The sequence below is a fragment of the Carcharodon carcharias genome, chromosome 11 (genome assembly GCF_017639515.1).
Source record: "Carcharodon carcharias isolate sCarCar2 chromosome 11, sCarCar2.pri, whole genome shotgun sequence".
NCBI classification, from domain to species: Eukaryota; Metazoa; Chordata; class Chondrichthyes; order Lamniformes; family Lamnidae; genus Carcharodon; species Carcharodon carcharias.
In genome coordinates this window covers 5,614,472-5,628,113 of record NC_054477.1, presented here as the reverse complement: position 1 = coordinate 5,628,113, position 13,642 = coordinate 5,614,472, and the positions used below count along the sequence as shown (strand labels likewise).

Here is a 13,642-nt window from a genome sequence, read left to right as displayed (position 1 = left end):
CTGAGTTTCCAACCTATAGGTGAGATCATAGCTGTCTGCTGTGACTGCCGCACCCCTGGCTGTGAGGATTCTCTGCTCCACTAGGAGTATTCGCAGGTTGGAGGATAGGCAATTTTTGAATTCCTCCTGCAGTACTAGCTCACGCAACCCCTCATAGGTGTGTGGGATTTTTAGAGATCTTATCTATCGGTCAAATGTGATTTGTTTCAACCGAGCGTTGTTATGAGCGTTCCGGAATTGCTGGCGGTATGCCTCTGGGACTAATTCGTAGGCACTTAGGATGGCAGCCTTGGACAGCTCGTAATTTAGGGACACCTCAGAAGGCTGCACGGAACAGACCTCTTGGGCTCTCCCTGACAGCTGCCCTTGAATTAAAAATGTCCAGATCTCCGAGGGCCATTTTAGCTGTCTTGATATTTTCTCAAAGGTGGTAAAAAAAAATGACTCCACATCACTCTCTCCAAATTTGGGAAGGAATTTCATAATTGAGAGCCTCAGAGTGGTTCTGGATTAGGGTGATTAGGGGATGCTGTCAGGAAGAGAGAGATTTTCCCTTGCAGCGGTGAGTTGTCTGCTCTCTCTTTCCTGTGAGCTGCTAGCTCCATTTCCAATTTTCGGAGCTGGATTTCTCTTTCCTTTTTTTGTTCCCTTGCTCTCTCTTCCCTCTCTTTCCCTCTCCTAAATTCTACTCCAATTTAAGCTTTTCCAGCTCAAAATTGGTTGGGGAGGGGATTCAGAGTCATGATTGAGCTTTCACCCGACCGCTGTACTGGTAACATAAGATCCAGATGTTCCACCAATGCCAGGATTAGTTATTTTTGTTTGTTTTGCTGGGCAATTTGAACTGTATTTCTCTAGCTACAACTTTCACTTGATCTGTGCTAAGGGTCTCCAAACTTTCTGCACTTAAATTCTCTTGCTGAACAAACATTATTTGGGCATCAAATATATGTTGCCATTTTCTTAGTGTTAGGACAAGGAATTTTCTGTGGGAAGTTACTTGTCTTAAAATTAGTTCCAGCCACCAAATTTTACCTCTTTGGCTTCCAATCGGTTTCTTTCAGTATCCAATTCAGTCTTGTTTTAAAATTTTGGACATTGGCCAAATTCAAATTGAGTTATCCTGGACTTGAGCTCCAGAGGGGGATTAATTGGAACAGTCTTGATTTCTCCTCTCACTACCCGTCTGTAAACAGAAAGTGTTTTTGATTTCTGATTTCCCCCCTTTGTAAGTGGTGGTGTGTTTTCCCCAACCCTTCAGTTTTGGAGTGATCCAATCCTCTATTATTAGCCCCACAGCAAACTCGAGATAGGGTAAAATAAGAGGGTTGGTTTATTTTGCACATGCACAAAACACAGGAAAGGGATTTTGCAACGTCCGCCCATTTTTGCACTCATACAATAAATGAGGGATAAGGGAAAGAAAATGATACAGGGCAAGACCATGATAACAATAAGAGTGAGTCCAGAGTCCAGAATCAAAAGTCCAGTGGCATATTCCTTCAGAGGTTAGCAGGCTGAAACTTGCATGGTGATCTGGCTTCCCAGAAGCAAGGATTTCCACGATGGCAGAAGGCACGTAGAGATGAATTAGTCTTGAAGGCACATATAGGGAAGTTCCGCTGTTCCAGTAGTTCACAGTGTAGATGAGGGCCAGGCAGAGCTCTTTCTGCTGCTACCTGTTAGATGATAAAATGGTAGACTTCTACTTCCCTTTAGCTCTGAAGAGTCATACAGACTCGAAACGTTAACTCTGTATTTCTCCCCACAAATGCTATCAGAACTGCTGAGTCTTTCCAGCATTTTTTGTTTTTGTTTTAGATTTCCAGCATCTGCAGTATTTTGCCTTTATATTAAAATGGTAGACTGCCTGGGTTTGGTTCCACATGGTAATATGACAGGTTCTGGCAGGTTTGGGGAGGTCATGTTACATACCTCCTACCACCTCTCCTGGGTGTTAGACAAAAGATGTATTTTCCCAGGTCTGGAATCTTGAGGTGTTTAATAGAGGAATCAGAGTCTCTTTTGTCCTTTGCAGACATACTGTTTATGTTGGCTGAATCTCTGCCTTAGAAATGCAATGGGGATGTTGCATTTCTTTGGAATTTGAATGTCAGCAGTCGGAGACCATTAACACCTCTCTAAAGTAACAAGGTCCCTACTGGCTTCTGAAAGTTAGAAATTCCTCTGGTATGAGTCATGGCTAGTCAGGGTAAAGCCTTGTCCATTTTTAAAATAAAGATAATTTTATAAAGTAGCCACATTTCGGTTTTTTTTTCCTTCCTGTCTTCAGGCCAGAATATTATCCAATTCCCTTTTGAAAGTTACTGTTGAATCTGCTTCACCACCCTTGCAGGCAGTGCATTCAAAATCACAGCAATTTACTCTGTCCTCCTATCCAATTTCCTTTTTCCCAGTTCCTTGTTCATCTTCTTCAACCATTTATGGGATTTTTGATTTTATTGATAGAGGAATGGAGTACTAAAGCAAGGATATTAGCTGAATGTACATAAATTACTGGTTAGCCCCCAGCTGGAGTATTGCATCCAATTCTGTGCACAACACTTTACTAAAGATGTCAAGGCTTTGGAGAGGATGCAGGGGAGATTTATCAGATGGATACAAGGGATAAAGAACTTCAGTTATGCAGAGGGATTGGAGAGGCCAGATTTAATAGACGTGTTCAAAATCATGAGGGAAAAATAAAGACAAATTGTTTCCACTGGCATGAGGGCCAGTAACCAGAGGACACAGATTTATGGTAATTGGCAAAAGAATCAGAGGGGGAAATGAGAATATTTTCTTCATTCAAAAGTATGATCTTGTATGCACTGCTTGAAAGAGCAGCGGGATCAGATTTAATATTGAAGAAATATTGGGTGCTTGTGATAGAGGGGCGGCAGTTCCAGGACATCACTGCAGGAGTTCCACAGGGTAGTGTCCTAGGCCCAACCATCTTCAGCTGCTTCATCAATGACCTTCCCTCCATCATAAGATCAGAAGTGGGGATGTTCGCTGATGATTGCACAATGTTCAGCACCATTCGCGACTCCTCAGACACTGAAGACAGTCCATGACCAAATGCAGCAAGGCCTGGACAATATCCAGGCTTGGGTTGACAAGTGGCAAGTAACATTTGTACCACACAAGTGCCAGTCAATGATCATCTCCAAGAAAGAATCTAACCATCACCCTTTAACATTCAATGGCATTACCATTGCTGAATCCCCCACAATCTACAACCTGGGGGGTTACCATTGACCAGAAACTGAACTGGACTAGCTATATAAATACTGTGGCTATAAGAGCAGGTCAGAGGCTTGGAATGCTGCAGCAAGTAACTCACTCCCTGACTCCCTAAAACCTGTCCACTGTCTACAAGGCACAAGTTAGGAGTTTGATGGAATACTCACCACTTGCCTGGATGAGTGCAGCTCTGACAGCACTCAAGAAGCTTGACACCATTCAGGACAAAGCAGCCTGCTTGATTGGCACCCCATCCACAAACATTCACTCTCTCCACCACCAATGCACAGTGGCAGCAATGTGTACCATTTATAAGATGCACTGCAGGAACTCACCTCCCGAACCTTTGACCACTACCATCTAGCAGGACAAGGACAGCAGACACATGGGAACATCCCATGGAAGTTCCCCTCCAAGCCACTCACCATCCTGACTTAGAAATATATCACTGTTCCTTCACTGTCGCTGGGTCAAAATCCTGGAACTGCCTTCCTAACAACTCTGTGGGTGTACCTACACCACATGGATGACAGCATTTCAAGAAGGCAGCTCACCATCACCTTCTCAAGGGTAATTCAGGATGGGCAATAAATACTACCCTAGCCAGCGACGTTCACATCCCACGAACAAATAAATATAAATAAATAATCATGGTTAATTTTATCCACATATAAACTGGTAAAATCAGATTGGCAGTAGCCTGGATGAGGAGTTCACAGACAATCTTCTATCCATGCTAATATGTTACCCACTACGCCATTTTTCACTGTAACCTTTGATGTGGCAACTTATCAAATGCCTTCTGGAAATCCAAGTACAGTACATCTACAGGGTCCCCTTTATCCACAGCTAATGTTATTCCTTCAAAGAGCTCCAATAAATTGGTTAAACACAATTTCCCCTTCTCAAAACCATGCTGACTCTTCCCAATTACCTTGAGTTTTTCTATGTGCCCAGCTATTGCATAACGTGACAGGATTAATGACCTCAGAGTAAAGGCACCCCTAGGTAGCAGCGAGCACAATATGATTGAATTTTACATCCAGTTTGAAAGGGAGAAGAGTGGGTCTGAGACTAGTATTTTAAACTTAAATAAGGGCAACCATATGGGCATGAAAGCTAAGCAAGCTGAAGTGAACTGGGATACTAGACTAGAGGATGGATCAATAGAGAAGCAGTGGCAGACATTTAAGACAATATTTCAGAATACACAGAATAAGTATATTTCCACTATAAAGAAAAATATAAGGGGAGGACTCACCATTTGTGGTTAACTAAAGAAGTTAAGGAAAGCATCAAACTTAAGGAAAAAGCATATAACTCCGCAAAGATGAGTGGCAGGTCAGATGATTGGTCAGAATACAAAGAATGGCAGAGAATGACTAAAAGGTTAATCAAGAGAAAGAAATGTAAAAATGGACAACAAGAGTTTCTATAGGTATTTAAAAAGGAAAAGAGTTAGTTCTGTTGAAGAGTCATACGGACTCAAAACGTTAACTGTGTTCCTCTCCGCAGATGCTGCCAGACCTGCTGAGTTTTTCCAGGTATTTTTATTTTTGTTTAGGATTTCCAGCATCTGCAGTTTTTTGCTTTTATATAAGAGTAAGTAAAGTGTGTGCTGGTCCTCTAGAGTGACAATGGGGAGTTAATAGTAGATAATAATAAAATGGGGATGAAATGAACAAATATTTTGCCTTTGTCTTCACTATAAAAGATACAAAAAACATTCCAGTAATAGCTGCAAATCAGGAGGTGGAAGAGAGAGAGGAGCTTGGTGAAATTACACTCACTGGGGAAGCAGTACTGAGCAAACTGATGGAGCTACGGGCTGACAAGTCTACAGGTCCAGATGGACTTCATCCTAGGGTCTTAAAAGAGGTGGCTAATGAGATAGAAGATGCATTGGTGTTAATTTTCCAAAATTCACGAGATTCTGAAAAGGTTCCATCAGACCGGAAAGGAGCAAATATAACCCTCTATTCTAGGAAGGAGGCAGAAAACAGGAAACTATAAGCCAGTTAGCTTGACGTCTGTCTTGGGGAAGATGTTAGAATTGATCATTAAGGGGGTTATAGCTGGGCACATAGAAAAACTCAAGGTAATTGGGAAGAGTCAGCATGGTTTTGAGAAGGGGAAATTGTGTTTAACCAATTTATTGGAGCTCTTTGAAGGAATAACATTAGCTGTGGATAAAGGGGACCCTGTAGATGTACTGTACTTGGATTTCCAGAAGGCATTTGATAAGGTGCCACATCAAAGGTTACAATGGAAAATGAAAGCTCATGGCGTAGTGGGTAACATATTAGCATGGATAGAAGATTGGCTGGCTGGCAGAAAACACAGATTATGTATATAAATGGATCTTTTTCGGATTGGCAGGATGTGACAAGTGGAGTCCCGCAGTGGCCTGTGCTGGGGCACTTTTTACAATTTATATCAATGACTTAGATGAGGGGAGTGAAGCCATGAGTAGCTAAATTTGCAGATGACACAACGATAGGTAGGAAAGTATGTTGAGAAGAGGACATGAGGTTGCAGACAGATATAGATAAGTTGAGCGAGTAGGCAAAAATCTGGCAGGTGGAGTTTAATGTGGGAAATATGAAGTTGTTCATTTCGCAGGAAGAACAAAAAAGCAGAGTATTAGTTAAACGGAGAACGATTCAGAATTCTGAGGTGCATTGGGATCTAGGTTTTCTCTTGTCTAAGACCATGAAAGTTAGCCTGCAGGTACAGCAAGTAATTAAGGCGGCTAACGGAATGATATCCTTTATTAGGAGAGGGATTGAACATAAAAATAAGGATGTTATGCTTCATTTATAAAGGGCATTGTTGAGACCACATCTCGAATAGTGTGTGCAGTTTTGGTCTCCTTATTTAAGGAAGGATGTAAATGTGTTGGAGACAATTCAGAGGAGGTTTACTAGATTGATACCTGAAATGAGCTTATGAGGAAAGGTTAGACAGACTGGGCTTGTTTCTGCCAGAGTTAAGAAGAGTGAGGGGTGACTTGATTGAAGTATATAAGATCCTGAATGGTCTCGACAAGCTGGACTTGGCAAGGATGTTTCCTATTGTGGGTGAGTCCAAAACTAGCAACATAGAAAACAGAAGCAGGAGTAGCTTATTTGGCCCTTCGAGCCTGCTCCGCCATTCAATATGATCATGGCTGATCCTCTTTCTCAACACCATACACCCACACTCTCCCCATACCCCTTGACGCCTTTAGACTCTCAAAATTTATTTCCTTCTTAAATATATTCAGTGACTTGGCCTCCACAGCCTCTGTGGTAGAGAATTCCACAGGTTCACCACCCTCTGAATGAAGAAGTTTCTCATCTCAGTCCTAAATGGTCTACCCCACATCCTGAGACTATGACACCTTTTTCTAAACATCCCAGCCAGAAGAAACATAATCCCTGTGTCCAGTCTGTCCAGCCGTCAGAATTTTAAAAGTTTCAATGAGATCCCCTCTCGTTCTTATAAACTCCAGTGAATATAGGCCTAGTTGACCCAATCTCTTCTCATACGACAATCCTACCATCCTAGAAGTCAGTCTAATGAACCTTTGCTGCACTCTCTCTATGGCAAATACATCCTGTCTGAGGTAAGGATATCAAAACTGTACAAAATACTCGAGGTGCAGTCTCACCAGGGCCCTGTATAGCTGGAGCAAGGCATCCTTGCTCCTGTACTCAAGTCCTCTTGCAATGAAGGCCAACATAACATTTGCCTTAACTGCTTGCTGCACCTGCATGCTTGCTTTCAGTGACTGGTGTACAAAGACACCCAGGGCCCTTTGTACATCAACATTTCCCAATCTATAAAAACAAAAAAACTGCGGATGCTGGAAATCCAAAACAAAAACAGAATTACCTGGAAAAACTCAGCAGGTCTGGCAGCATCGGCGGAGAAGAAAAGAGTTGACGTTTCGAGTCCTCATGACCCTTCGACAGGGTCATGAGGACTCGAAACGTCAACTCTTTTCTTCTCCGCCGATGCTGCCAGACCTGCTGAGTTTTTCCAGGTAATTCTGTTTTCCCAATCTATTGCTATTTAAATAATACTCTGCCATTCTGTTTTTCCTACCAAAGTAGATAACTTCACACTGATACACATTATACTGCATCTGCCATGTATCAGCCCACTTACTTAACCTGTCTAAATCATCTTGGAGCCTCTTAACATCCTCCTCACCACTCATTCTCACCAAGGTTTGTGTTATCAGCAAACTTGGAAATATTACATTTGAGTCCCTCATCTAAATCCTTGATGTATATTGTGAATACCTGGGGTCCAAGCACTGATCCCTGCGGTACCTCACTAGTCATCGCCCACCACTCTGAAAAAGACCCATTTATTCCTATTCCTTGTCTGCTAACCAATTCTCAATCCATGCCAATATATTACCCCCAATTCCATGTGCTTTAATTTTACACACTAACCTCTCGTGTGTGAATTTATCAAAAGCTTTCTGAAAATCCAAATACACCACATCCACTGGTTCTCCCTTATCTATCCTGCTAGTTACGTCCTCAAAAAACTTCAATAGGTTTGTCAAACATGATTTCCCTTTCATAAATCCATGCTGACTTTGTCTAATCCTGTTGATATTTTCTAAGTGTTCTGTTATCACATCCTTTATATTATTCCAGCATTTTCCCCACTACTGATGTTAGGCTAACCAGTCTGTAATTCCCTGTTTTCTTCCTCCCTCCTTTTTTAAATAGTGGGGTTACATTTGCCACCCTTCAATCTGCTGGGACTGTTCCAGAATCTACTTTATTTTGGAAGATGACAACCAACACATCCACTATTTCCACTATAGCCACCTCCTGGGGTAGATTATCAGGCCATGGAGATTTGTCATCTTTCAGTCCTATTTATTTCTCCAACACTACTTTTTAAATAATACTAAATCCTTCAATTCCTCCTCCTCACTAAACCTCGGTTCCCTAGAATTTCTGGGAAGTTATTTGTGTCTTCCTCCGTGAAGGCAGAACTAAAGTAATTGTTTAATTTTTCTGCCATTTCCAGGTTTTCTCTTATAAATTCTCTCATTTTGGACTTAAAGGGACCTGCATTTGTCTTCACTAATCTTTCTCTTTTTACATACTTATAGAAGCTTCTGCCGTCCACTTTTATGTTCCTTGCAAGTTTACTATCATATTCTATTTTCCTCCCTTAATCAATCTCTTGATCCTCCTTTGCTGATTTCCAAACTGCTCTCAATCCTCAGGCTTGCTACTTTGTCTAACAACTTTATATGACTCCTCTTTGGATTTAATATTATCCTTAATTTCTTTTGTTAGCCATGGTTGGCTCGCTTTTCCTGTTGTGTTTTTTTGTGCCAGAAAGGAATGTATAACTGTTGCAATGCATACATTCGTTCCTTAAATATTAGGCATTGCCTATCCACCATCATGCCTTTTAATGAAGTTCCCCAATCTATCTTAGCCAACTCATGCCACATACCTTTGTAGTTTCCTTGGCTTAGATTTAGGACCCTAATTTTGAATCAGATTACTTCACTTTCCATCCTAATGAAAATTCTATCATGTTATGGTTACTGTTCCCTAAAGGACACTCCACAAGATTATTAATTAACCCCTTCTAGGGGTCACTTTTAAAATTAGGGGTCGCCCTTTGAGGACAGAGATGGAGAATTTTTTTTCTGAGGGTTGTGTGACGTTGGAACTTTCTGCCTCAGGGAGCGGTGGAAGCGGGGTCATTGGATATTTTTAAGGTGGAGGTAGATTGATTACCTTGCTTAACAAGTAACTAAGGTTATCAGGGGTACATGGGAATATGGAATTTGAAACAAACAAATGAGCCATGATCTTATTGAATGGCGAAGCAGGCTTGAAGGCCCGAATGGCCTACTTGTGTTCTTATTTCATGTTTGCAATAGTAACATTCAAAAGGGAATTGACTATATACTTGCCTGGGCGAGTGCAGCTCCGACAACACAAGAAGCTCAGCACCATCCAGGACAAAGCAGCCCACATGATTGGCACCCCATCCATCACCTTAAACATTCACTCCCTCCACCACTGAGCACTGTAGCAGCAGTGTACCATCTACAAGATGCACTGCAGCAACTCACCAAGGTCACTTATTATGATCCCAGCTGAGGTTACCCCTGGCCAAGCCTGATCCCATAGTGGAACCCAGCTTGATGGATCCTAACTTTGTTTGTTTAGATATGTGGAGAGTAGCTACTGAACAGGGGTCAGCTGATGAATGTTTAACAAAAGAATAGAACATTTATTAAACAAGGAAAGATGAACTATAATACAATACTCCTTCACCCACAACTATACCTTTTTTTAAAAATATCATTCACAGGATGTGGGCTTCACTGGCTGGGCCAGCGTTTATTGCCCATCCCTAGTTGCCCTTGAGAAGGTGGTGGTGAACTGCCTTCTTGAGCCACTGCAGTCCATGTAGGTACACCCACAGTGCTGTTATTTTGATCCAGTGACAGTGCAGGAATGGCGATATATTTCCAAGTCAGTATGGTGAGTGACTTGAAAGGAAACTTCCTGGTGATGGTGTTCCCATCTATCTGCTGCCCTTGTCGTTCTAGATGGTAGTGGTCGTGGGTATGGAAGGTACTGTCTAAGCAGCCTTGATGAATTTCTGCAGTGCATCTTGTAGATGGTACACACTGCTGCTACAGTGCATCGGTGGTGGAGGGAGTGAGTGTTTGTGGATGTAGTGCCAATCAAGAGGGCTGCTTTGTCCTGGATGATGTCAAGCTTCTTGAGTGTTGTTGCAGCTGCATTCATCCAGGCAAGTGGGGAGTATTCCATCACACTCCTGACTTGTGCCTTGTATTTGGTAGACAGGCTTTGGGGAGTCAGGTGATTGAGTTACTCGTCACATGATTCCTAGCCTCTGACCATCTCTGTAGCCAGTATTTATATGGCTAGTCCAGTTCAGTTTCTGGTCAATGTTAACCCCAGGATGTTGATAATGGGGGATTCAGTGATGGTAATGCCATTAAACATCAAGGGGCGATGGTTGGATTCTCTCTTGTTGGCGATGGTCATTGCCTGACACTTGTGTGGCACGAATGTTACTTGCCACTTGTCAGCCCAAGTCTGGATATTGTCCAAGTCTTGCTGCATTTGGACTGTTTCAGTATCTGAGGGGTTGCAAATGGTGAATATTGTGAATTATCAGCGAACATCCCCACTTCTGACCTTATGATGGAAGGAAGGTCATTAATGAAGCAGCTGAAGATGGTTGGGCCGAGGACATTATCCTGAGGAACTCGTGGTGATGTTCTGGAGTTGAGATGACTGACCTCCAACAACCACAACCATTTTCCTTTGAGCTAGGTTTGACCCCAACCAGCAGAGAGTTTTCCCCAAGTCCCATTAACTCCTGTTTTGCTAGGGCTCCTTGATGCCACATTCAGTCAAATGCTGCCTTGATGTCAAGGGCAGTCACTCTCACCTCACCTCGGGAGCTCAGCTCTTTTGTCCATGTTTGAACCAAGGCTGTAATGAGGTCAGGAGCTGAGTGGCCCTTGCAGAACCTAAACTGGACATCAGTGAGCAGGTTATGGCTAAGCAAGCGCCGCTTAATAGTACGGTTGATGTCCCCTTCCATTACTTTACTGTTGATCGAGAGTAGACTGATGGGACGGTAATTGGTCGGGTTGGATTTGTCCTGCTTTTTGTGTACAGGACAAACCTGGGCAATTTTCCACATAGCCAGGAAGATGCCAGTGTTGTAGCTGTACTGGAACAGCTTGGCTAAGGACACGGCCAGTTCTGGAGCACAAGTGTTGAGTACAATTGCAGGAATATTGTCAGGTCCCATAGCCTTTGCAGTATCCAGTGCCTTCAGCTGTTTCTTGATATCACATGGAGTGAATCGACTGGCTGAAGACTAGCATCTGTGATGCTGGGGATCTCCAGATATATGCAGATTTGTAAGGTTACTACAGGTTAAAAAGGCTATCTTAGTCTCTAATGTTCATAGTAAGTACACAGTCTATGGCACCCTGTGGTCAGACACACCACACTCAAATCAAGTAACAAGTGCCACCTCAACCAGATGCTATTGATCTTTCATCTCCCCCCAGATGCTTGTCACAGCATAAACTAACTAGTCTCACTGAATTCCATCTTTTACAAGGGTTTCCAATTGCCACTTTCCAAAAGCGCGCCTTGGAATCTTCTCCCAAACCGACGCTTTCGCTCAGACACCTTCTGCAAGGGTTCATCTCCAGGGTTTCAAACTGTCCTTCCGATGTTCCTCTACCCTGGGTCACCATATGCATTCAAGCTGTCTTCCACAAACTCTGTCTCTCTGACTCAGCCGTCAACAGTACCACTGCTTCACGTGGCCATAACAAAGAGTTACAGACCTTCTGTTGTCTCTTTGGACCTTCTTGCCTCTTAAAAGCTGTAGAAAGCAGATTTAAAGTGAAAGCAGCTTACATCTCTAAAGCAGAAGCTTGGAGCCTTTCTCACTGCCCCTCACTCTTAACTTCACTTAATGGGGAACTTTTCCCAGGTTCCTGTCCTTCCTTTGACTCGAAGGCCTTCTTTGGACTTTCCCCTCTTCTACTCCCATGGATTTTTGGGGTTTTTCTTTAGCTTGGGACTGGCTATCTGTCCCCTTTGCTCCATTGTCTCCTGGCAGCAGCTTTCAGAGCCATAGGGGAGGCAGTGGTGTAGTGGTATTGTCACTGGACTGGTAATCCAGAGACCAGGGTAATGCTCTGGGGACCCAGGTTCAAATTCCACCACAGCAGATGTTGAAATTTGAATTCAATAAATATCTGGAATTCAAAGTCTGATGATGACCATGAAACCATTGCCGATTGTCGTAAAAACCCATCTGTCATTTAGGGAAGGAAATCTACCCGGTCTGGCCTACACGTGACTCCAGACCCACAGCAATGTGGTTGATTCTAAACAAGGGCAATAAGGGATGGGCAATAAATGCTAGCCTAGCCAGCGATGCCCACATCCCATGAATGATTTAAAAAAACTGCACTCAAATACCTTCCAGAACAACTGCAGTTTCTCTTTTTGTGTGTCTATGGGATGGACCTGCCTCTATGGGCCCGTTGCTAGGCAACAGTCCAATCCTTCCACCCTTTACCTTTTCTTTAGGGGTTATAAAACTCATTAGAAATGCAAGCAGCCTTTTAAAGTGAAACTAAAACTCCATTTCACCTTTCTTAATACACAGATAGAGAAATACAAATCAAACTTTAAAGCTAAAAATCATTCCTAACACCCACAAATACAAATATAACTTGCTTAAACTATCTTTATTTCCTAACACTCCTTCAACAAGACCTTCCAAACCAAGGACCTCTTGCACCAAGAACAAGGCCAGCAGATTCATGGGAACACCACCACCTGCAAGTTCCTCTCCAAGCCCCACGCCATCCTAACTTGGAAATATACCGCCATTCCTTCACTGTCACTGGGTCAAAATCCTGGAACTCCCTAACAGCACTGTGGATGTACCTACACCACATGGCCTGCAGCGGTTGAAGGCAGCAGCTCACCACCACCTTCTCAAGGGGCAATGAGGGATGGGCAATAAAAATGTCGGCCTAGCCAGCAACACCCACATCCTGTAAAATAAAAACATTATTTAAAGGGGGAAAAGGTTTTAAGTCGATGAGGAACTTTGTCTGATAATGCTGCTGTGATGTACTTTGGGAAATTTTACAACATTAAGGGTACTCTATAAATGCAAGTTGTTATTGAAAGACAAAATGGGACAAATTGGAAAGCTCTTTCAAAAAGCCAGCACAGGCACTAAGGGCTGTGACCCCCCCTTCTTGGCTGTAAGGTTCTGGAAATTCCAGCAATTGAAGTTTAACTCACACTCTCTCTCTCTCTCCCCACCACACCCACCCCTGAAGGAGTTATTTGGTGGGGATCATCCCACAGTTAAAGTCACTAGACTACAGCACAATCACCAAACAAGATCGTTCTACTGCTGCTGTCCTGAAGTCATTCACCAAACGTAAGCGTGTCGCCAGGAGAAAGTACTATGACTGATTCCAAGATGGCGTTGCAGTGGATTTCTTCCCGCACTTTGTTGGTGCTGGATTCCCAGCTGGAGCAGAGCCAGTGAATTGGGAATGCCGGAACACACTCCGCAATTTTCTCGAATTAATTTGATTTTTAAAAAAAGTCTTGTTGATTACTGACAATTATTTCTAAGATTATTCAAGGTCCGTGTGTATGTGTATGCGCGCACGCATGCGTGTGTCACACCATTGAATGCAGACTGAATGTTTCTCCCCCCTCACACACGAGAGGGAAATACAATTTCTAGTGTCAAGCCATCTTCCCAGTGCTGCTATCTGGCTGACAGAATTTGCCACAGGAGCTGCCACAATGACATGAAC

At 42.9% G+C, this 13,642-nt stretch overlaps 1 protein-coding gene across 1 annotated transcript in view; it reads left to right on the top strand.

Moving 5' to 3' along the window:
• lrrc51 (leucine rich repeat containing 51) overlaps positions 1-13,430 on the top strand; it is a 34,546-nt gene extending 21,116 nt beyond the window's left edge. Inside the window, exon 5 of the mRNA XM_041198574.1 lies at positions 13,151-13,430. Coding sequence (XP_041054508.1) covers positions 13,151-13,289 — 139 coding nt within the window. The 3' untranslated portion in view covers positions 13,290-13,430. The remainder of the gene's footprint in view (positions 1-13,150) is intronic.
• The last annotated feature ends 212 nt before the right edge of the window (positions 13,431-13,642 follow it).